We start from the raw sequence: 25,662 nt of genomic DNA, 5'->3' as shown, positions 1-25,662 counted from the left end.
ACTACTGGTGGCGTGGCAAGGAGGACGAGGGGGTCGACTGTCTCCCCTAAGACGAGGTCCCCCCCTACCAGCCCGAGGGGGCCGATTACAAGGAGCAGGAGGGGAGCCAGCGTGCCGATAGAGCTCGGGGACATCAAGAAGCGGACGATGACCCTCACCACCACCAGGAGGAAGGCGGCTCCGAAACCCGGTGCTAATACGTCACCGAGGGCGGTTGGGTTAGATGGGGGGCACCCGCCCCGCCCCCCCCACAACGACATCTAACCCAAACCAACACCCCACCACCACACGGGTGTTTACCTCGGTGATCAGGACGGCGGCCTCACCATCTTATGCCGCCGTCACGGCGGGCGCAGCGGTGGTCACAACAACAACACCGCCAGGAGACCGCCCAGAGAAGAGGACGCTACGGTCGATGACTCGGGCATCGTCACTCCCGCCCGAGTTCATGACCGCAGCGATTAGCAGCCCTTCCCTCATCATTGCTACGAGGGATCCACCCCTGCCCGCTCACCCCCACCGACCATCTGTGGGAAGCAGGGGGTGCGGAGGGCTGCTGCGCGGTCTCCTGCGTGGCTCCGGCCACGCTGACCACGACCACCGTCACGACCACTGCCAGCGGTGGGCCCATCATGACTTCGAGGCTCCTCGCGGGGGGAGTGGAGAGGATACAGAAGAGGACGAGGCTTACGCCGGCAATCCTCTCCCTCCCCCCCATCGAGGAAGTGGCAGGGTCGCCTGGTCCCGCCAGGACAGTCCCTTCTCCCCCTCCGGCCATCCGGGGGAACGAAGAGGAGAGGGGAGAAGAGGTGGGGAGGAAGGAGGAAGAAGATCCCTCCCCACTGCCGTGGCAGGTTGTTGCCGACAGGCGCCGATCATCTGGGCGCCTGTCCCCGTTGCCAACATCCCCGTCGTCATCGCCGAGGTCGTCCCAGAGGAGGACGCCGTCGCCGTCGAGGACAACTCCCCGCAGTTCACCAGCGGGGGACAGGAGGACGCCGGCCGCACCCCTGCGACCAACAGCGAGGGACCAGCGTTCTCCACCGGCCCCACCAGCTCCCGACGTCAGCGGAGGCTTGGAGGAGGCCACTCCCACCACCACCGTCACCACGCGAAGGGGCGGAACCGCTCGCCGGTGGCCATTGGCAGGAGGTAGCCGCAACACCCAACAGAGGGTAAGTGCTGAGCGGGCCCCTGCCAACGCCGCGCGGATGGACCGGCACCGCGAATTCCGCGACATGAATGTCCGCTTGGGTGGGTTCGCGTCGCGTTTTCGATCAGTGGGTGGGATTAATAATAATAACCCTGGGAGCTCGCTCCCGGGTGGTAGCACGAGGGGGATAACGGTCCCCACGGGGCAGACTAATGCTCCAGACACAGCAGGGACGGCAGCAGCCTGTGCCTGCTGGCCAGCCCAATCCTCGCCAGCGCGCATCCCGACGGAGGGAGCAAGCCGCACTGGAGAGAGAGAGGGAGCTACTGGTCAGTTTGGCTGGGGCTGCTGACAATCCACAAGACCTGGAGGAAGCTGCAGCGCAAATCGCTGCCTTCTTCCAGGGATTCCGGACCCGACCTGCGGGGAACGGAGGAGACGGGGGCGTAAGACCAGCAAACCCCGCGAGGACGAGGGGGCGTGTCGCGAACTCGTCAAGGACACGCCCTCCCGGTCGTACCGGCTTGGAGACCGATAGGAGAACGGACCAAGTCAAGGAGGCTACGCGTATCCAGAGGCTGTTCCGGCAGAACCGCAGGCGTGCGGTCCAGGAGGTGCTCATGGGCGCCCCTGAGCAATGTGAAGTTGCCAGGGACCGCGTCATGCAGCACTTCCTGGATATGTACTCACCTGCGAGTGAGCCACAAGCCTCTGGGCCCCTTGGCTTTCCCTCAGAGGCTCCGACAGCAGCAAGCGGCGAGGCTTTGGTCCGGCCTTTTGAAGTGAGTGAGGTAGACAGACGGATCCGGCGGATGTCAAACTCCGCGCCAGGACCCGACGGTCTGACTTACCGTGACCTTCGGAAGGCCGACCCGAGCTGCGTCGTCTTGACTGCCTTTTTCAACCTCTGCCGTAGGTTGGAGTCGGTCCCTTCTTCCTGGAAGGTCTCCAACACTGTGTTAATTCACAAAAAGGGCGATCGGGGGGACCTGTCGAACTGGCGACCACTTGCCATGTCCGACACTACCCCTAAACTTTTCGCGGCGGTGCTGGCCGACCGTTTTGTGTCGTGGGCCCTCCACAATGGGAGGCTTAGCCCCCAGCAGAAGGGTTTCCTGCCGTGCGAGGGCTGCTACGAGCATAACTTCGCGCTGCAGGAAATCCTGAACGAAGCTCGCAGGGGCAGGCGTCAGATGATGGTGGCGTAGCTGGACTTGTCGAATGCGTTCGGCTCGATCCCCCACTCTACCATCTACCGCGCCTTCGCTGAGGCCGGCGTTCCCCTCCCCTTCCGCAATATTGTGGAAGGGATGTATGACGGATGCACCACCCGGGTGCGAACCTCACAGGGCTTCACCGACCCTGTCCCCATTCTCTCCGGAGTCAAGCAGGGCTGTCCGTTGAGCCCTGTGGCGTTTAACCTCGCCCTGGAACCGGTCCTGAGGGCGGTAACCGCGACCTCGGCGGGTTACACGCTACACGGCCAACGATATTCGGTTTTGGCCTACGCCGACGATCTGGCGTTGACTGCCGATTCTCCGGAGGGAGTGGAAACACTGTTGCGAACAGTGGAAGCTGCGGCAAGTGGGATTGGACTTCGGTTCAACCCGGCGAAGTGTGCAACACTGCATCAGGACAGCAGAGGCACTCGCCGGGTACACCCTACTTGCTTCAGCTTGCAGGGTCAAGGGGTTAAAGCCCTGGCAGCAGGTGCGCCATACGAGCACCTTGGAGTTCCCACAGGATTTCAGGTCAGGCAGACCCCGCTCGCGACGATCGAGGAGCTTGTCCGGGATCTCCGGGCCGTGGATCGCTCTCTCCTCGCCCCGTGGCAAAAGTGTGAGGCGGTGAGATCATTTATATTGCCCCGCCTCGACTTCATGCTACGGGGAGCCCATGTAGAGAAGGGTCCCCTTAAAGAAGTGGACAAGCTTGTTCGCAAGCTTGCCAAGTCCTGGCTCAACCTCCCTCAGAGAGCCAGCGCGGAGGTAGTCTACCTCCCTCCCAAAAAGGGGGGATGTGGACTGCTTCCGCTTGCGGACCTGGCCGACGCACTGGTCATTGGGCACGCATTCCGTCTATTGACGGCATCGGACCCGATGATCGGTGGGCTGGCCAGAGAATCTCTGAGCGAGGCGGTAGCCAGGAAGATCGGTAGGCCACCCACCGATCAGGACCTGGCGACGTACCTCTCCGGCTCGCTGGAGGGGGAATTCGCCAGGGACGGAGGGGACTTCTCGACTCTGTGGTCGAGGGCACGAAACGCGGCACGGCGATCAGGAGAAATGCTCCAATTGCGTTGGGAGTGGTGCGCTGCCCGGCGCGAATTGGGTCTTAGACTCCGGGGCTCACGCGGGCGCACGGTGGTTGTAACACTGAAGGTGCGGGATCAGGAGTTGCATCGTTTGAGAGCGGCAGTGACAGAGTTCTATGCCGATCGCCTGGGCAAAAAGCCCGATCAGGGGAAGGTCTTCGGGGTGTCGTCGCGGGGTGGTGTATCAAATCACTTTCTCCGCGGCGGCAGTTTCACCCGCTTCGCTGATTGGCGCTTTACCCACCGAGCTCGCCTCAACGTCTTGCCTCTTAATGGGGCAAGGCGGTGGGGCGAGGGTGATAAGCGTTGCCGGCGATGCGGGGAGGCCCTGGAGACCCTACCCCACGTAATCTGTCACTGCCGGCCTCACTCGGCCGCCTGGCAACTGCGCCACGATGCCATCGTCTCGAGAGTATCTCGAGCCTGCCGACTGCCGGGGACATTAAGGGTCAATAAAAGGGTCGAGGGTCTCACCGGCGAGTTGGAGGCTCTGCGCCCTGACATTGTTGTCAGGCACGAGCCTTCGAAAAGCGTCGTGATCGTCGACGTGACCGTGGCCTTCGAGAACGGCATCGAAGCCTTCGAAGCCGCTAGGGAGAGGAAGAGGGCGAAATGCCTCCCTATCGGCGCCGTTCTCGAAGGACAGGGCTACCGAGTCGTGACCGACGCGATCGTTATTGGGGCTCTCGGCTCCTGGGATCAGGCCAATGAGGCGGTGCTCAGGCTCCTGCGTGTGAGTAGGAGGTACGCGAGTCTGATGCGCCGTTTCATTGTGTCTGAGACCATTCGCTGGGGCCGGGACATCTACGTGGAGCATGTGTCGGGGGTCCGCCAGTACGCGGCTCCTCCTCCCGGTGTCCCCACCGCAGCACCGCCCCTACCCCCACCAGAGGTGACAGTGGCCCCTCCTCTCAACCTACCTCCCTCGGCCAACGAGGAAATCGCGCCCCGGAATGACAGCCGCGACGAGACTGAAGACGGGCATGAGGCCCTTGTACTGACACAGGGCCCTACCGGCCCCACGTATGACGCGTAGCGCGGCGGCGATGCCACACGAGGCACCGCGCCCACTAGTTTTTATTATATTATACTATAGTATATTATAACTATATTTATATCTACATTTTTATTTTCCACATGTTATACATTTTTTACATCTTTATTTCTATATTTATATACATTTTAGCGAGGGCAAATGGCTCGCTGCACGCCTCTATTCTATCTTCTCTTTTATTTTCTTATTTACATTACGTTCTAGTCATTCTCTTTTAAGTTGTTTTATCTGGTCTATTGTTTTTTTTTCTCCTGTTCTTTCCTCTGTTACGTATGAAGACGTTCGCCATATTCATTTCGACTAGAAATTCTAATCTCTTTTTCTGAGAACGAAAAGCGTCCCAACAGGCTCCCTTTTATTAACACAAGATACTGTATGCCTTCTTTATATCAAAATCTCTAGACACTCCCTTCTGGCATCCGTTAATTAATATTCTGATAGGAAATAGCCCGGATAACCTTTATTAACCCCTTTTAACGAAAATCTAACTGAGGCCTGCTTTTCATTAGAAATGACAAAAAATGTGACTGTGACCCTACGTGACATTAAATCTTAAACAGAGTACCCCTTTCATTTTCAAGGTATATAAACCCGTTCATTTTCATCCTCTTTGGTTCAGTCGAGTTTCAGAAGTGATTCGGTAACGTCGCGTTACGCGCATAAGAGTCAATTCTAGTGAGATCGGGTTAAAGTCCCTTTCGGATCAAACGTAACCTTATAGATTCCGTTAGTTCGTGTATTCTATTTGGCATTCAATAATTGCTCTCTGACCCTGCATTGCCAGTGCGTCAACACCGTGCATCGTAGGTAACAATTTCTATAATTGTACACTTACTACATCCACTCGCGACACAAACAATCACACTTGTAACTATTCCAAATCAGAATATATTTGTCTTGTTTGTTAACTCGCGTAATCTACAACCTTTAATTATTGCCTGATATCCTAATCTAATAATTGAACGTTCCCACATGATACAATCTTACCGCTCGGATTGTATCAATTAAATTATATATAAGTTACGAGGCTTACTAATCTTAGATTCAATTCAACGAAGATTTCTCCAACCTAGTGGCTCCCCGGTTTCGCATTGGGTGCGTCTACGAAAATTATACCATCCTAGCGGATCCCCGATTTCGCATTGGGTTCTTCCGTATCCTAGCAGCTCCCTGGTCTCGCATCAGGTGTGTCTGCGTGTTATCCACTTTCATTTTAAATCGGGTTCGCCGCGTGTCTCTCCTAGTGACTCCCCGATAACGCACTGGGTGCGTTCACGAAGTTTCATCCTCCTAGTAGCTCCCCGGTCTCGCATCGGGTGCGTCTGCGTTTGACTCCAACCTCCTAGAGGCTCCCTGATTTCGCATCAGGTGCGTCCTCGACGTCAACTGACCTAGCGGCTCCCCGATTTCGCACTGGGTGCGTCCGCGTACCTAACTAACAAATTGAAACCATATTCCTGGGGTAACAACCCCTCGCCGGCCTCTCGCGTTGCTCGCAGCACTGGCTCGTAACAAAACTGGTGACAGCGGTGGGATACATTCAATTATTTTGGGATCGCTTTAATTTTTGGTTTTTTGCAAGTTAAATTACTCGTAACTGAGTATCGACAATGTACTAGTTTTCGCAATAAGAAACAAAATTCGAAATCAGTGCTTATCAGTCGTTTATTATATTTCTTCAACCGTTGAGACAAACTGAAACTTTACAGTGAGAAAATACAGTTAATTTATTGCAAATCTGCCTTCCATTCAATTCATTGATACAGTCCGCTTTCTCCACTTTCACTCAGCATACTTTCATATCATTCCAAATACACACTCATTCACAATCCTTTAATTTTCCTCGCGAGTTTAGTTGCATTCTTCTTAGTTTCCCGCGAACCTTTCCAAGCAGGGAAAGATACGAAACATTTCTGGTCCTTCGAGCCGGATACTTCCCACGTGTCTGGCCGATACCTCTCCAGGATTTGCAATATCACATCGAGTAAGGGGTGAGTCCAGTGCCTCCGTGAGTGAATTCCATCAAGCAAATCAGCCGCACCTAAAATGGAGCTCTCAGCAAACGACCTGCTCCACAAGCAGAAAACCGTCGGAGGGAAGATTGCTCGCCTCATGGACAACTTCAGGAAATCCGTCGCGCAAACAAAGATCACCATCAGCGACGTTGAGACCAGGCTGGAACTGCTTGAGGATTACTGGGTAAAGTTTCAGCAAAATCATGACGTGCTAATGTACGGACACAAAGCTGCAACCAAGGACAGCGAATATGAAAAGTCAGGCATGGCCGAATCGGTAGAAGAAACCTACCTCATACAAAAAACCGGCTGCGCGAGCTCGCGAATCAACTCAGAAAGAGCAGCGAAAGGGCGCCCGAGCCAAATCCAGACGAGGAAGATTCGAAGTCCGGGTCATCTTCTCTCCCACGGATGCCGTTGCCGCAATTCAACGGAGAATACGTCGAATGGCCGTCGTTTAAAGACCGATTCGTCTCGATGATCGACCAGAAAAAAGGAATGAGCGACGTCGAGAAGCTCCATTACCTGAAGGGCGCCCTTCGGGATCAAGCAGCCGATCTCGTCAAGGACCTTCCGACCACGAACGGAAATTACAGAAAGGCGTGGGATATCCTTCTGGAGCATTTTGAGAACAAGCGCATTCTCGTCCGATCCTGCCTTGACAAGTTGGCAGCGCTGCCACGGATGAGAGAAAGCACGGTGCGAGAAATGACTCAGATCCAGAAAGGAGTATCCACCGTCATCAACACCCTGGACGGACTAGGCAGACCTGTGGATCAAACCGCAGATTGGTTCGTTCACTCTATTGTGAATTTGTTTGACCCCACAACCAGAGAGAAATGGGAGGAGAGCGTTACGGTCAGCAGCGAGCCTCCTTCCTGTGCAACCCTGAAGGTCTTCATGATAAAGCGGCTCCAGATGATGCAGGCATCTCCGAGCTCAGCGTCCTCAGGTTCCAGCCATTCCAGACCAAGCAAATTCCAAGCAAGCCAAGGTGCCAGCAAAGCGAAACCAGCAGCAAGCATGGCCCGCGTCAACCATGCAAGGAAAGGGCAACAAATTGTATGCGTGATCTGTGCAAAGGATCATTATCTCATGCATTGCTCATCATACAAAGAGAGTTCTGCGGAGGAGCGGAAATCAACAGTCGAGAAACATCAGCTGTGCAGAAACTGTCTCGGCAAGCACATCACGGAGAGCTGTCCATCGAAGAAAGGTTGCTACACCTGCGGCGAACGTCATCACACGACACTCCACGATGCATACAAGGGCGTCTCCACTGCCGGAAGGGCTATCCACCATGCGCAGAGCTGCTGCAACAAAGACGGTGAGGTAATGTTAGCTACAGCATTGGTCAATGTTACAGATCGCTTCGGCCGTCAGCAAGTAGCGAGAGCGCTCATCGATTCTGGCTCCGAGATCACGATGATAAACGAAGGGCTAGCACAGAGGCTACAATTACCTCGGGCAGAAGCAAAGGTGGACCTGTACGGAGTCGGAGGGCAGCAGCTTGCAAGGAGCCGGGGCAGAGTCACGCTGAACGTCTCCGCCTGCCAGACAGAGGACACCATCACAGTCTCAGCGGTGATCCTTGCCAAGCTCTCAACGTACTCTCATACCAGGACCACGGCGAAACCAGACTGGGCGCACCTGAGAGGTTTGCAGCTTGCCGACCCAGTACCAGAGAGCAGAGCACCCATTGAAGTCCTGCTCGGGGCAGACGTCTACCCTGCAATAATAAGAGAGGGCATGAGAAGAGGAGCTCCGAATCAGCCGGTGGCTCAGCTTACCATGTTCGGATGGATCGTCACCGGGATGACAGGCTCGGCGTCCAGTCCGGTTCATGCCCAGGTGCATCAGACAAGCATCGGGGACAGTCTGAGCTCACTCGTGCGGCGGTTTTGGGAACAGGAGGACGTCCAAGACACGGCTTCGGCGTGGACAGCTGAGGAAGAAGAGTGTGAACAGCACTTCAAAACCTCTCACTCACGCACTCCAGAAGGTCGCTATCAGGTGAGACTGCCCTTTAAAGCTAACGTGAAAGTCACTACAGGCTCCCGGACAGCAGCGTGGCACTCACTCAGGAGAATGGAGCTGCAGTTCCGAAAGGACAAAGGGTTCAAGGAGCAATATGACGACTTTCTGAAGCAGTACAGCGAGCTTGGTCATATGTCACTAACCGAAGAGACAGGGAAAGGATACCAATGCCACTACCTGCCACACCACGGAGTCTTGAGGCCCAGCAGCTCCACCACGAAGTTGAGAGTCGTCTTCAACGGGTCCTGGTCCGAGCCCTCGCAATGTTCTCTGAACGATGCCCTCCATGCGGGTCCAAATTTGTTGCCACCACTCGCTGACGTCATTCTGAGGTGGCGCAAACACCAGTATGTGGTGACAGCCGACGTCACCAAGATGTACCGGCAGATATTAATCCATCCAGAGGATCGAGACGTCCAACGAATCCTCTGGAGACGGGAGGAGAGCGAAACGGTTCGTGAGTACCGGCTAAACACTGTGACGTATGGTCTTTCATGTGCCCCATATCTAGCTGTGCGAACACTGCGCCAACTAGCAGAGGATGAGGGCTTGCAGTACCCCAACGGAGCAATAGCCATCAAGAGGGACACCTACGTCGATGACATCCTCACTGGAGCCGACACAGTGGAAGAGCTGATGGAAACCGCCAATCAACTTCAGCAGCTGTGCATGGCGGGCGGCTTCCCGCTCCAAAAGTGGGCGTCCAACGTGGTCGATTTGCCCCAGGACACATCACGATGCACTCAAGTGTTCGCAGGTCACTCCGAGAGCACAACCACTCAGTCCTCTCTGCACCACAACCAGCTAGAGGAGCAGAAAACCTGGTCTGACTGCATTCACACGGCGTTACGCCTCCACTGGTCACCACTAGAGGACAACTTTCGATACTCCCTCGCTGAGGTCGCTGCTGAATCGCCTACCAAGCGCAGCATTGTTTCGAAAACCGCACAGTTGTTCGACCCACTGGGATGGCTAGCACCAGTCATCGTACGGGCGAAAATAGCCATTCAATCGACTTGGCTGCTGGGTCTGGACTGGGACGACCCACTTCCTGCATCCATGGCTGAAGACTGGGCACTTTTCTGCGCCGAACTGAAGCTGCTCGAAAGAGTGAGGGTACATCGGCCCTTGTCTCACTATCCACATCCCACTCTGAGGGAAATACATGGCTTCGCAGACGCCTCCGAGCGAGCCTACGCAGCTGTCATCTACTTGAGGACGAAGAGCGAGGACGGACACTGGGAAGTCGCACTTGTCACTGCTAAGAGCAAGGTCGCACCACTAAAGCAGGTCTCGTTACCTCGCTTGGAACTCTGCGCAGCACATCTCCTCGCTCGACTAGCAGAGAAAACCACTGCGACACTAGCATACACAAGCACACCGATACACTTGTGGTCAGACTCGACGGTCGCTCTGGGGTGGTTACGAGCACATCCAAGCAGGTGGAAAACCTATGTCGCAAACAGAGTGGCAGACATTCAGCGTCGAGTTCCCGAGGCACAATGGCATCATGTAGCCGGGGTTGAAAATCCTGCTGACTCTGCCTCTCGAGGCCTCACACCGTCGGAGTTGTTGCAGCTGACATTGTGGTGGAACGGCCCGAACTTCCTGCGAAACAGCGAGCAGCTCACGGAGGCCCAAGCAGAAATTCCTGACCACCTGCCAGAAGAAAGAAAAAAACTAGTTGCGGTAACACACAAGGCCAAAAGGGGAATCGAGGACAACGACACCTTGATGCGGTTCTCATCCTATACCAGGCTGCTAAGGGTCACTGCTTGGTGTCGACGATGGCTTCTCAAACGACGCAAGCTCTCTTCAGTCTCGAACAGCAATATCGCCGCCACCCATGGTGACTCCTCAGTCCTTTCGGTGGAGGAAATCAATGAGGCCGAGAAATGCTGGATCCGACAAGTGCAGCAGACCCACTTTAAGGAAGAAAGGAGGCTTTTAAAATCAGGCGCATGCGTTCCCTCAAGGAGCGTGCTCTCACCTCTAGCAGCGGAGATCGACAGCGCCAACATTCTCAGAGTTGGGGGTCGGCTGAGCAAGGCGCGTCTCAATCCTGACGAAGCCCATCCAATTATCCTGCCTCCTGAATCCACCTTTACCCAACTTTGCATTGTTCACAGCCATCTCAAGACACTGCATGGCGGAGTGCAAGCAACGCTGGGAGCTATACGCCAGAGGTTCTGGATACCGAGGGGACGATCAAGAGTCAAATCAGCGATCCTCAAATGCGTAACGTGTCTGAGATGGCGGGCGGAAACAGGCAGGCAGATGATGGGCCAACTGCCAGAGCACCGCGTTACTCCAGCTCGCCCATTCCATTCCACCGGAGTGGACTATGCGGGCCCGATTTGGCTGCGGACTTCTCCAGGGCGTGGTCACAGAGCAACCAAGGCCTTCTTCGCAGTCTTCATCTGCATGGTGACCAAGGCCGTCCATCTCGAGGCGGTCTGCAGTTACACGTCAGAGGCTTTCCTGGCTGCTTTCCGGCGCTTCATATCCCGCCGAGGTCTCTGTGCGCACCTGTACAGCGACTGTGGGACGAACTTCCTGGGGGCAGACCGGGAGCTGCGTCGCCTATTCACCGCCAGCAGCCCTGAAAACAGATGCTTGAGGGAAAACCTGAGCAACCTATGCACACAGTGGCATTTCAACCCACCAGCAGCGCCCCACTTCGGTGGACTCTGGGAGGCAGCCGTCAAGTCCACCAAGCACCATCTGAGAAGGACGATAGGAGAAACACGACTCACATTCGAGGAGATGTCCACACTCCTCGCACAAGTCGAAGCTTGCCTGAATTGAAGGCCGCTGGCTGCTCTCTCCGATGACCCGTCTGATTTAACAGCATTGACTCCAGGGCATTTTCTTGTAGGCTCCCCGTTGAACGCGTTGCCGGAACCGTCGCTGCTGGACAAGAACGTCAACCGGCTTACTCGATGGCAGCTGGTCAACCAAATGAGGGATCAATTCTGGGTGCGATGGCGAAAGGTGTACCTGCACGGACTCACCACACGGTCAAAATGGCGCCGACCACAGGAAAACCTCACGCCGAGCAGCCTGTGCATCCTCAGCGACGAATCAACGCCACCCGCTCGATGGCCGCTCGCGCGAGTGAAGAAAGTGCATCCTGGAGGCGACGGGAAAACTCGGGTAGTCACCGTGGTCACCTCGGCGTCCGAATTCGTAAGACCGATCCACAAACTGATCGTTCTACCGATTAACGAGAACGATCGATGACCGCGTCGATTCACGTGTTGCACCGCAATTCATTCACTCGCGACGATCGACTACAACTGCGTAGTACGCGTAAACTCGTTGAGCGCACGCGCGAGGCATTCACCAAGCCAGCCGACGTGGCCCCCCACTCCAACCACCTCGCAGGAAATCCAAGCATTCACATTGCTCATAACGACGGTAGTAACCTCAGATAAATAGCGTGCAGAGTTGTAAACCATAGCCCGAAATTACTGCGTGAAAGTCACTGTTATTCACTAGCACTTTAGTTCACTTGAAATCACGACCGTTTGCATGTTCGGACATTCGACAAGTCGAGGCGGGCGGCATGTTTGAGATTGGCGCGTGCGGACGCCATAATGCCTCACCGAGCTCAACCGCGCGACTGCCAATCATAGAGTGCCCCGCAACACGCGCTAGAACACCGACAAACAGCGTCTGTTATCGAGACTCGCGCGGGCGAAAACCCTCAAGCGTGATTCGCGGAAAACAGGCTCGATCCTGTGTGGTCACCACTACGACGACGACGGCTTCGGCGACGACCCGCACGCTGACACTGCAGCGCAAATTGCCTCTTGGCACATCTGCAACTGCGACGGGGACGACAGCGGGGAAGATTACGAGGATGACGCTGGCAGCGAGGACGAGGACGATCGGGGCGGTCCCACGACCTACCCCCAGGCTATCCATCACGCCACCACCACCATCGGCGTCCCTGGGGGCCAGGCCGAAGGTTGCGGCGGCACTAGTGGCTCCCCTTCGCAAGTCACTGACGCCGCCGCCCCTTCTGGCCGCCTCCAGGGCGAAGACCACGCCCCCACCAGCAGCAGCAACAACAACAACAACAACAGCAACAAGGAGCAGCCTGTCGCGGCGAAGCAACGAGGCTGCCCTGGCACCGACACCACCAGGGACCAGGAATGCGCCCGCCAAGCGCACCGGGACCGGGACCGGAGCCGTCCAACGAGCCAGCCCGGGCTCATCGGCACGCAAGTCGACCCCTGATAAGACCACCACTAACACCAGTGGTGGCATAGCAAGAAGGACGAGGGGGTCGACGGTCTCCCCTAAGACGAGGTCCCCCCCTACCAACCCGAGGGGGCCGATTACAAGGAGCAGGAGGGGAGCCAGCGTGCCGATAGAGCTCGGGGACATCAAGAAGCGGACGATGACCCTCACCACCACCAGGAGGAAGGCGGCTCCGAAACCCGGTGCTAATACGTCACCGAGGGCAGTTGGGTTAGATGGGGGGGCACCCGCCCCGCCCCCCCCCCCCAAAACGACATCTAACCCAAACCAACACCCTACCATTACACGGGTGTTTACCTCGGTGATCAGGACGGCGGCCTCACCATCTTATGCCGCCGTCACGGCAGGCGCAGCGGTGGCCACAACAACTACACCGCCAGGAGACCGCCCAGAGAAGAGGACGCTACGGTCGATGACTCGGGCATCGTCACTCCCGCCCGAGTTCATGACCGTAGCGATTAGCAGCCCTTCCCTCATCATCACTACGAGGGATCCCCCACCTGCCCGCTCACCCCCACCGACCATCTGTGGGAAGCAGGGGGGAGCGGAGGGCTGCTGCGCGGTCTCCTGCGTGGCTCCGGCCACGCTGACCACGACCACCGTCACGACCACTGCCAGCGGGGGGCCCATCATGACTTCAAGGCCCCTCGCGGGGGGAATGGAGAGGATACAGAAGAGGACGAGGCTTACGCCGGCAGTCCTCTCCCTCCCCCCCATCGAGGAAGTGGCAGGGTCACCTGGTCCCGCCCGGACAGCTTCTTCTCCCCCTCTGGCCATCCGGGGGAGCGAAGAGGAGAGGGGAGAAGAGGTGGGGAGGAAGGAGGAAGAAGATCCCTCCCCACTGCCGTGGCAGGTTGCTCCCCATAGGCGTCGAGCATCTGGACGCCTGTCCCCGCTGTCGCCATCCCCGTCGTCGTCGCCGGAGTCGTCCAGGAGGGTGACGCCGTCGTCGCCGAGAACGACAACACCCCGCAGTTCACCAGCGGGGGACAGGAGGACGCCGGCCGCACCCCTCCGACCATCAGCGAGGGATCAGCGTTCTCCACCGGCCCCACCGGCTCCCAACGTCAGCGGAGCCTTGGAGGGGGCCACTCCCACCACCACTGTCACCACGCGAAGGGGCGGAGCCGCTCGCCGGTGGCCATTGGCAGGAGGTAGCCGCAACACCCAACAGAGGGTAAGTACTGAGCGGGCCCCTGCCAACGCCGCGCGGATGGACCGGCACCGCGAATTCCGCGATATCAATGTCCGTCTGGGAGGGTACGCGTCGCGTTTCCGTAGTGTGGGTGGGAACAATAACCCTGGGAGCTCGCTCCCGGGTGGTAGCACGAGGGGGATAACGGTCCCCACGGGGCAGACAAATGCTCCTGGGGGAGTCGCTGGAGGACCCGCGGCCCTTCAGACACCGCAGGGACGGCAGCAGCCTGTGCCTGCTGGCCAGCCCAATCCTCGCCAACGCGCATCCCGACGGAGGGAGCAAGCCGCACTGGAAAGAGAGAGGGAGCTACTGGTCAGTTTGGCTGGGGCTGCTGACAATCCCCAAGACCTGGAGGAAGCTGCAGCGCAAATCGCTGCCTTCTTCCGGGGATTCCGGACCCGACCTGCGGGGAACGAAGGAGACGGGGGCGTAAGACCAGCAAACCCCGCGAGGACGAGGGGGCGTGTCGCGAACTCGTCAGGGACACGCCCTCCCGGTCGTACCGGCTTGGAGACCGGCAGGAGAACGGACCAAGTCAAGGAGGCTACGCGTCTCCAGAGGCTGTTCCGGCAGAACCGCAGGCGTGCGGTCCAGGAGGTGCTCATGGGCGCCCCTGAGCAATGTGAAGTTGCCAGGGACCGCGTCATTCAGCACTTCCTGGATATGTACTCACCTGCGAGTGAGCCACAAGCCTCTGGGCCCCTTGGCTTTCCCTCAGAGGCTCCGACAGCAGCAAGCTGCGAGGCTTTGGTCCGGCCTTTTGAAGTGAGTGAGGTAGACCGACGGATCCGGCGGATGTCAAACTCCGCGCCAGGACCCGACGGTCTGACTTACCGTGACCTTCGGAAGGCTGATCCGAGCTGCGTCGTCTTGACTGCCTTCTTCAACCTTTGCCGCAGGTTGTAGTCGGTCCCTTCTTCCTGGAAGGTCTCCAACACCGTGTTAATTCACAAAAAGGGCGATCGGGGGGATCTGTCGAACTGGCGACCACTTGCCATGTCCGACACCACCCTCAAACTCTTCGCGGCGGTGCTGGCTGACCGTCTAGTGTCGTGGGCCCTCCATAATGGGAGGCTCAGCCCCCAGCAGAAGGGTTTCCTGCCGTGTGAGGGTTGCTACGAGCACAACTTCACGCTGCAGGAAATCCTGAACGACGCTCGCAGGGGCAGGCGTCAGGTGGTGGTGGCATGGCTGGACTTGTCGAACGCGTTCGGCTCGATCCCCCATTCCACCATCTACCGTGCCTTTGCTGAGGCCGGCGTTCCCCTCCCCTTCCGCAACATTGTGGAAGGGATGTACGATGGATGCACCACCCGGGTGCGGACCTCACAGGGCTTCACCGACCCTGTCCCCATTCTCTCCGGGGTCAAGCAGGGCTGCCCGTTGAGCCCTGTGGCGTTTAACCTCGCCCTGGAACCGGTCCTGAGGGCGGTAACCGCGACCTCGGCGGGTTACACGCTACACGGCCAACGATATTCGGTCTTGGCCTACGCCGACGATCTGGCGTTGACTGCCGATTCTCCGGAGGGAATGGAAACACTGTTACGAACAGTGGAAGCTGCGGCAAATGGGGTTGGACTTCGGTTCAACCCGGCGAAGTGTGCAACACTGCACCAGGACAGCAGAGGCACTCGCCGGGTAGTCCCTACTTGCTTCAGCTAGCAGGGTCAAGGGGTTAAAGCCCTGGCAGCAGGTGCGCCATACGAGCACCTTGGAGTCCCCACAGGATTTCAGGTCAGGCAGACCCCGCTCGCGACGATCGAGGAGCTTGTCCGGGATCTCCGGGCCGTGGATCGCTCTCTCCTCGCCCCGTGGCAAAAGTGTGAGGCGGTGAGATCATTTATATTGCCCCGCCTCGACTTCATGCTACGGGGAGCCCATGTAGAGAAGGGTCCCCTTAAAGAAGTGGACAAGCTTGTTCGCAAGCTTGCCAAGTCCTGGCTCAACCTCCCTCAGAGAGCCAGCGCGGAGGTAGTCTACCTCCCTCCTAAAAAGGGGGGGTGTGGACTGCTTCCGCTTGCGGACCTGGCCGACGCTCTGGTCATCGGACACGCGTTCCGTCTACTGACGGCGCCTGATCCGATGATCAGTGGGCTGGCCAGAGAATCTCTGAGAGAGGCGGTAGCCAGGAAGATCGGTAGGCCACCCACCGATGAGGACCTGGCGACGTACCTCTCCGGCTCGCTGGAGGGGGAATTCGCCAGGGACGGAGGGGACTTCTCGACCCTGTGGTCGAGAGCACGAAACGCGGCACGGCGATCAGGAGAAATGCTCCAATTGCGTTGGGAGTGGTGCGCTGCCCGGCGCGAACTGGGTATTAGACTCCGGGGCTCACGCGGACGCACGGTGGTTGTAACACCGAAGGTGCGGGACCAGGTGTTGCACCGTTTGAGAGCGGCAGTGACAGAGTTCTATGCCGAACGTTTGGGCAAAAAGCCCGATCAGGGGAAGGTCTTCGGGGTGTCGTCGCGGGGTGGTGTATCAAATCACTTTCTCCGCGGCGACAGTTTCACCCGCTTCGCTGATTGGCGCTTTATTCACCGAGCCCGCCTCAACGTCCTGCCTCTTAATGGGGCAAGGCGGTGGGGCGAGGGTGATAAGCGTTGCCGGCGATGCGGGGAGGCTCTGGAGACCCTACCCCATGTAATCTGTCACTGCCGGCCTCACTCGGCCGCCTGGCAACTGCGCCACGATGCCATCGTCTCGAGAGTATCTCGAGCCTGCCGACTGCCGGGGACATTAAGGGTCAATAAAAGGGTCGAGGGTCTCACCGGCGAGTTGGAGGCTCTGCGGCCTGACATTGTTGTCAGGCACGAGCCTTCGAAAAGCGTCGTGATCGTCGACGTGACCGTGGCCTTCGAGAACGGCATCGAAGCCTTCGAAGCCGCTAGGGAGAGGAAGAGGGCGAAATGCCTCCCTATCGGCGCCGTTCTCGAAGGACAGGGCTACCGAGTCGTGACCGACGCGATCGTTGTGGGGCCCTCGGCTCCTGGGATCAGGGCAATGAGGCGGTGCTCAGGCTCCTGCGTGTGAGTAGGAGGTACGCGAGTCTGATGCGCCGTCTCATTGTGTCTGAGACCATTCGCTGGGGCCGGGACATCTACGTGGAGCATGTGTCGGGAGTCCGCCAGTACGCGGCTCCTCCTCCCGGTGTCCCCACCGCGGCACCGCCTCTACCCCCACCAGAGGTGACAGTGGCCCCTTCTCCCAACCTACCTCCCTCGGCCATCGAGGGAATCGCGCCCCGGAATAACAGCCGCGACGAGGCTGAAGACGGGCATGAGGCCCAAACAATGACTCAGGGCCCCTCTGGCCCTTTGCATGACATATAATGAGGCGGCGGTGCCACGCGAGGCACCGCGCCCATTAGTTATTATTATAATTACATTTTTATTTTTACTGTTGTTACGAGCCAGGGCTGCGAGCAACGCGAGAGGCCGGCGAGGGGTTGTTACCCCAGGAATATGGTTTCTATTATTAGTTAATATTGAAATCTTTGTTGATTTGAATTAGGATTAGTAAGCCTCGTAACTTATATATAATTCAATTGATACAATCCGAGCGGTAAGATTGTATCATGTGGGAACGTTCAATTATTAGATTAGGATATTAGGCAATAATTAAGGGTTGTAGATTACGCGAGTTAACAAACAAGACAATTTATTCTGAATTGGAATAGTTACAAGTGTAATTGTCTGTGTCGCGAGTGAATGTGGTAAGTGTACAATTAGAGAAATTGTTACCTAGTGATGCACGGTGTTGACGCACTGGCAATGCGGGGTCGGAGAGCGATTGTTGAAAGCCAAATAGAATATACACGAACTAACGGATTCTATAAGGTTACGTTTGATTCGAAAGGGACTTTTACCCGATCTCACTAGAACTGACTCTTACGCGTGTAGCGCGACGTGACTGCACGATTACTATACCGCGACCGAATCACTTCTGAATCTCTACTGAACCGCTTCTCGACTGAACCGAAGAGGATGAAAATTCATGGGTTTATATACCCTAAAAATGAGAGGGGAATGAATCTGTTTTATTTTACGGTCGCGTACTCGTATTTGTCGTTTCAAGTGAATTTAAGGTTTGCAGCTGGATCTTTTGTTTATAGGGGTAAAACGAAGGGTTAGCCAGGATGTTTCCTATCAAAGACTGTCTTGACAAAACATTCCAGAAGGGGATGTTTTGAAGATTTCCAATTTAGGAAATCGTACGGTGCTGTTACTGAACCATGCTTTGTGCCAGTTGCGTCCAGCCGGAGTACAATCATTAAACAAGGGGCCTGTTGGGACGCTTTTCGTTCTCAGAAAAAGAGATTAAAACTTCTAATCGAAATGAACGTGGAGAAACGTCTCCATACGTAACACTGTTATTGTTATTTTTATTCTATATATATAAATTTACGTATATTTTAGCGAGGGCAGGTGGCCGGCTGCACATCTCTATTCTATCTTCTCTTTTATCTTGCTACTTATATTATTTTCTAGTCATTCTCTTTTAAGTTATTTCATCTAGTTAATTGGTTTCTTCTCCTGTCCTTTTCTCTTTTTATACTTTTTGTTTTGCTTATTTTCTTTTTAGTCATCTAGTCATCTACCTTAGTATATAAGTATTTTAACTTTCCTGGTGTGCAGCGGACCACTACAATGTTGACAATTTTAATTTTAATTTTAATGTTAATCTTAAGCTATCTGACCAGGCCCCCCTGCGGGGCCGGAACGATTTTTATTTATTTACTGACGTGTGTCTGTATGTGTGTGCGTGTGATGCGTTTTATTTATTATATCTATGTACTTATATATATATTAGCCGCGCAGGGGGCCCGACACCCCCACACCGCACACCCCACCACCAACAAACTAAATTTTATTTGTGGCGGGGTGCCTCTACGGGCACCCCCATATAAGCCCTCGCCAAAGGCGAGTACACTGTACTACCCCCGGATGCCAATGTAACCCGGGGGACCATTACCTGAATAAAAAGTGCCTTTATCTGTTCTTATCAGCTTAATACCTGATACACTCCCCATCGGGGAGTCAGAATATTAACTCGATTTTTGGAATTTGACGGAGCGGTCGGGGCTTGCTCCCCCTCGGTCACGGGTCGGCCACGCATTGCAGTGCCGTGTGGATTGACCCAATTAGCTTATTAAAAGCATAATATCTGCTTTCCACAGCCCGTCAAGTTCCAGAATCGAGGAGATATTCTCGACTCCCCGAAACAATCAAAATCTAGAAAATTTTTGTTTCGCGAAGTTTTGCGGGTTGTGCCGCGACTCCCCTAAATCGCGCGCGTGTGCAAGTGCCGAGTGTGCACCATTAAAAAGGATTACCAGAGCCGAGGAGCGATCGGGGCGCGACCAGCCGCCGACGAGGAGGACCACCGACGATCAAGCGCCTCCACCGAAGCCGGACCTCCGGGAATTACGACACCTGTACGGGGAACCCGAGCGGGGTAAGTGGTCGAAACCCTCTCTCTGTATCTCTTTAATTTCTGTCTATTCCCCCGTGTACTTGTAACGGTGTCATTTGGACTCTCTTTGCCCAAGTGCCCGCTTTCAAATACACGGTAAACCCCGTTGACCTCCCCATTCCGTTCGTTGTTGTGTGTCTTTGTTCTGCCGACGATTAGCACCTGTGCTAACCGTCGATCAGAGCGAAACACAAGCAATTAACGGCTCCTTCCCGGTCGCTCGGAACGAAATTTCTGGAGATTTCGATCCGGATCGCATAAGTGACGGGTGGAAACGTTACGACAAATTTCGCAATTAAATTAATCAATTAACTCGACGGCTGTTTAAACAATCAGCTCGCTGGTTGTTTAATACGGTTCCCGAGTTAACAGATTTTATTTATTGCGAAATTGGGGCGCAAGCCTGTGCCGACAGTTTAATAAGCTAATATTTAACATCTCGTTGAATACCGGCACGTCGGGGCGTTTCTCGCTTCGTCAAAGCTGTGCTCCGTTTCGAAATAAGCCGGGAATATTGTTCCTGAGCCAAGACCAGCCGAATTGTTTAAACGGACTCGTTCGATTAAATTAATTCGGCTCCGATTTCCTATCAGTCACCGATCCGTGTAGGCCTCAGATATTCCTTAGCCCCGTGCTAAGGAAATTTTCTGAGTACCGCCAAGTATCGGTGCAGCCCTCTAGCGGTGGGTCCTTGCACGAGAAGCTCGAAAGAGTGTCTCGACCGCCCGCTAGGTGTCCCCCTTGGACAGGCTCTACTCTGTCCGAGGTAGAGTCCTACTATCGCTTTATCTCCTCTCCCTTTCTAACCTCCATCTGTCATCCGCTCTCTTTCTATCTTTACCCGTTTCATACTTCTCTCGTTCTATCTCTTTAATTTTTCACTTTCCTGTTTCGGCCACTTGCTTTATTATATCTTAATTGGTATATTTAGTTGACTAATTTTAATTATTTATTTATTTAGACATATATTTACACATTTTACTCTATTCGCTCGTTTTAACTGCATCTTAATCACCGTACTGTATATCACAGTGCCTGCTTACGTACCTAATTTAATTTTAAAACCGACATATTCAACTTTTACACGTATTTTATCCCATTTTACACTAACTTATTTTATTCTATTTTATTCTCATTCTTATTTTATTTTACTGTATTCTATTTTACTTTATCTTAATTCTAGTCATAGTGTTTATCTTTTATCTTGTTACTTTTACTCTTTCTACTCTGTGATATACTATACCATTTTAAACCTATTACTGTGATATTTATACATACGCTTACTGCTATTTCTTATTTTTATCCTCCTTACTTTATCTCTAGTCTCATTTTTATTTTTATTTGTATTTCTTATTCCATTCTTTCTGAGCTCTATTCTTTTCCGATTAACTCCGATCATCTAGTCAACTTTATATGCCAGTTCTGACACCGATATACACTGCATCCAATCTGCTCTGTCAATTTTAATTTTATTTTATTTTATCTTGTTACATTCTATTCTTATTCTGTCTCATCCTACTCTGCACTATCTTATTTTATTTTACTGATATCACGACTTAATCACATTTTATTTATTTAAACGCCTATTGCGATACATTGACGCCGACTAGTGCTATTTATTTATTTATTTATTCATTTACTTATTTATTTAAATACGTCTAGTCATTCCGTCGATTTTATTTATTATATTTTAACACACGTGACTAAGTTTAAGTGATTTTAACCTGGTGCTATTTAATTATCTATCTAGAATACACGCTTCCTCACTGACTGACAGAGTTATTTATTTATCTATTTACTTATCCATTTATTTATCTACTTATTTAACTATTTACTCACTGATTAATTCTTTCTTTTACTAACTTATTCATTTATTTATTTATTTATATACCCCCTACCGCTCGTAGTCAACCCCTGTACAGGTGGATCCAAATATGGCAGGGCAAGCAAGCAGCCCTATTACAATATATATAGATTTTGCGTTCCCGGAGGAATTCCGATGCCCGGAATGCTACGGCAAACCGGGCATGAAGCTCGGTGGGGCGTATAAGTCCCATTCCGACCTGGCAAAGCACGCCAAGAAATACCACCCGGGACATATTATCGTTCACCGGTGCGGCGAGTGTGGTGAGCCTGGTACGGGCAGATATGCCCTAAAAGCCGTGAAGACTCACCACGCCGCTGTACACGCGAGTACGGGTGGGCCAGGTCGGAGTGGGACCAGTAGAACGAACACCGGTTCTACTAGCATCCGGATAACCGGTGTCCGGTCCTCCTCCTCGACGACTGGCACTAATTCCTCGGGCCGAGGGAGGCCCGAGTCAATTTTAAGGTTTTCCGCTGCGGCGGGAGCTGGAGGGGTCGTCACCACGACCACGGCCACGACGACGACGACAACCACGACTGCGACGACGACGACAGCGTGTGGCCAGCGGCAGGCGGCGACGGCTCAGGATAATAACAACACCTCCGGCGGGGCAATACCACCAACATCGGGCCCCGCGACCACGCCGACCACCAGCGTGGTCACCACCACAACGACGACGGCTTCGGCGATGACCCGCACGTCTACGCTGCAGAGCAGACTGCCTTTTGGCACGTCTGCAACTGCGACGGGGACGACAGCGGGGAAATCTACGAGGACGACGCTGACGACGAGGGCGAAGACGTCCGTGGCGGTCCAACGACTCACCCCCAGGTCATCCACCACGCCACCACCACCATCGGCATTCCTGGGGGCCAGGCCGGAGGTCACGGCGGCGCTGGTGGCTCCCCTTCGGAAGTCACTGACGCCGCCGCCCCTTCCGGCCGCCCCCAGGACGAAGACAGCAGCTGCAGCGGCAGGAGCCGCCCCTGGGGGCTCAAGAACATCACCATCGCCACTGCCTGCACCCTCCCGAAACACCCCTGCAGGAACAGCAGCAGCAGCGATCACAGGGAGGAAATCCACGACGCCACCACCACCTAGAGCATCAGGGAGGGTGCGGACAGTGGCGACGACATCGAAGACCGCCACGGGGAGATTGTCAACGCCCCCAGCGCCACCATCAACAACAGCAACGGCAACAGCAACAACAAGGAGCAGCCTGTTGCGACGAAGCAGCGAGGCTGCCCTGGCACCAACACCACCAGGGACCAGGAATGCGCCCGCCAAACGCATCACGACCGGGCCCGGAGCCGCCCAACGATCCAGCCCGGGCTCATCGACACGCAAGTCGACCCCCGATAAGCACGCTACCAACATTACTGGTGGCGTGGCAAGGAGGACGAGGGGGTCGACTGTCTCGCCCAAGACCAGGTCCCCGCCCACCAGCCCAAGGGGACCGGTCACGAGGAGCACGACGAGGAGCAGGAGGGGAGCCAGCGTGCCGATTGAGCTCGGGGACATCAGGATGCGGACTGCAGCCCTCAACACCACCAAGAGGAAGGCGGCTCCAAAGCCTGGCGCGAGCAGATCACCTAGGACGGTTGGGTTAGACGGGGGGGGGCAACCGCCCCCGCCCCGCCCCCCAAACAACATCTAACCCAAACCAACACTCTACCAATTCACGGGTGTTCACCTCGGTGATCAGGACGGCGGCATCGCCATCCTACGCCGCCGTCACAGCGGGCGCGGCGGTGGTCACAAACACATCAACAGGAGACCGCCCAGAAGGAAGAATGCTGCGGTCAATGTCTCGGGCATCATCGCTCCCGCCCGAGTACTTGGCCGCAGCAATTAGCAGCCCCTCACCTACCACCACCACGAGAACCTCCCCCCTGCTTGGTCATCCCCACCCACTATTTGTGGGGAGCAGGGGGGAGCGGAGGGCTGCTGCGCGGTCTCCTGCGTGGCTCCGGCCACGCTGACCACGACCACTGCCAGCGGGGGGCCCATCATGACTTCGAGGCCCCTCGCGGGGGGAGTGGAGAGGATACAGAAGAGGACGAAGCTCACGCCAGCGGTCCTCTCCCTCCCTCCCATCGAGGAAGTGGCAGGGTCACCTGGTCCCGCCAGGACAGCTCCTTCTCCCCCTCCTGCCATCCGGGGGAGCGAAGAGGAGAGGGGAGAAGAGGTGGGGAGGAAGGAGGAAGAGGATCCCTCCCCACTGCCGTGGCAGGTTGTTCCCCAAAGGTGCAGAGCATCTGGACGCCTGTCCCCGCTGTCGCCATCCCCGTCGTCGTCGCCGGAGTCGTCCAGGAGGATGACGCCGTCGTCGCCGAGAATGACAACACCCCGCAGTTCACCAGCGGGGGACAGGAGGACGCCGGCCGCACCCCTCCGACCATCAGCGAGGGACCAGCGTCCTCCACCGGCCCCACCGGCTCCCAACGTCAGCGGAGCCTTGGAGGAGGCCACCCCCACCACCACCGTCACCACGCGAAGGGGCGGAGCCGCTCGCCGGTGGCCATTGGCAGGAGGTAGCCGCAACACCCAACAGAGGGTAAGTACTGAGCGGGCCCCTGCCAACGCCGCGCGGATGGACCGGCACCGCGAATTACGCGATATGAATTTTCGTTTGGGAGGGTTCGCGTCGCGTTTTCGATCAGTGGGTGGGATTAATAATAATAACCCTGGGAGCTCGCTCCCGGGTGGTAGCACGAGGGGGATAACGGTCCCCACGGGGCAGACTAATGCTCCTGGGGGCGTTGCTGGAGGACCCGCGGCCCTCCAGACACCGCAGGGACGGCAGCAGCCTGTGCCTGTTGGCCAGCCCAATCCTCGCCAGCGCGCATCCCGACAGAGGGAGCAAGTCGCGCTGGAGAGAGAGAGGGAGCTACTGGTCAGTTTGGCTGGGGCTGCTGACAATCCTCAAGACCTGGAGGAAGCTGCAACGCAAATCGCTGCCTTCTTCCAGGGATTCCGGACCCGACCTACGGGGAACAGAGGAGACGGGGACGTAAGACCAGCAAACCCCGCGAGGACGAGGGGGCGTGTCGCGATCTCGTCAGGGACACGCCCTCCCGGTCGTACCGGCTTGGAGACCGATAGGAGAACGGACCAAGTCAAGGAGGCTACGCGTATCCAGAGGCTGTTCCGGCAGAACCGCAGGCGTGCGGTCCAGGAGGTGCTCATGGGCGCCCCTGAGCAATGTGAAGTTGCCAGGGACCGCGTCATGCAGCACTTTCTGGATATGTACTCACCTGCGAGTGAGCCACAAGCCTCTGGGCCCCTTGGCTTTCCCTCAGAGGCTCCGACAGCAGCAAGCTGCGAGGCTTTGGTCCGGACTTTTGAAGTGAGTGAGGTAGACCGACGGATCCGGCGGATGTCAAACTCCGCGCCAGGACCCGACGGTCTGACTTACCGTGACCTTCGGAAGGCCGACCCGAGCTGCGTCGTCTTGACTGCCTTTTTCAACCTCTGCCGTAGGTTGGAGTCGGTCCCTTCTTCCTGGAAGGTCTCCAACACTGTGTTAATTCACAAAAAGGGCGATCGGGGGGACCTGTCGAACTGGCGACCACTTGCCATGTCCGACACTACCCCTAAACTTTTCGCGTCGGTGCTGGCCGACCGTTTAGTGTCGTGGGCCCTCCACAATGGGAGGCTTAGCCCCCAGCAGAAGGGTTTCCTGCCGTGTGAAGGCTGCTACGAGCATAACTTCGCGCTGCAGGAGATCCTGAACGACGCTCGCAGGGGCAGGCGTCAGGTGGTGGTGGCGTGGCTGGACTTGTCGAATGCGTTCGGCTCGATCCCCCACTCTACCATCTACCGCGCCTTCGCTGAGGCCGGCGTTCCCCTCCCCTTCCGCAATATTGTGGAAGGGTTATATGATGGATGCACCACCCGGGTGCGAACTTCACAGGGCTTCACTGACCCTGTCCCCATTCTCTCCGGGGTCAAGCAGGGCTGCCCGTTTAGCCCTGTGGCGTTTAACCTCGCCCTGGAACCGGTCCTGAGGGCGGTAACCGCGACCTCGGCGGGTTACACGGTACACGGCCAACGGTATTCCGTATTAGCCTACGCCGACAACCTGGCGTTAACCGCTGACTCCCCGGAGGGAATGGAAAGACTGTTGCGAACAGTGGAAGCTGCGGCAAGTGGGATTGGACTTCGGTTCAACCCGGCGAAGTGTGCAACACTGCATCAGGACAGCAGAGGCACTCGCCGGGTACACCCTACTTGCTTCAGCTTGCAGGGTCAAGGGGTTAAAGCCCTGGCAGCAGGTG

The 25,662-nt window shown here is 55.9% G+C and overlaps 1 protein-coding gene and 1 pseudogene across 1 annotated transcript; both read left to right on the top strand.

Annotated features, from left to right (window-relative positions):
- The first annotated feature begins 6,567 nt into the window (after window positions 1-6,567).
- Window positions 6,568-11,004, top strand: LOC143363780 (uncharacterized). The gene is made up of 3 exons (XM_076804312.1): window positions 6,568-6,794; window positions 6,872-10,877; window positions 10,951-11,004. Exons 1-3 carry the CDS (start codon window positions 6,568-6,570, stop codon window positions 11,002-11,004), a joined length of 4,287 nt encoding a protein of 1,428 aa, XP_076660427.1.
- Window positions 11,005-19,009: 8,005 nt separating this feature from the next.
- Window positions 19,010-19,188, top strand: LOC143363784 (U2 spliceosomal RNA; annotated as a pseudogene).
- Window positions 19,189-25,662: the final 6,474 nt, after the last annotated feature.

The sequence above is a fragment of the Halictus rubicundus genome, unplaced genomic scaffold (assembly GCF_050948215.1).
Source record: "Halictus rubicundus isolate RS-2024b unplaced genomic scaffold, iyHalRubi1_principal scaffold0121, whole genome shotgun sequence".
Classification (NCBI taxonomy): domain Eukaryota; kingdom Metazoa; phylum Arthropoda; class Insecta; order Hymenoptera; family Halictidae; genus Halictus; species Halictus rubicundus.
This window is presented reverse-complemented; position numbering and strand designations above follow the sequence as displayed.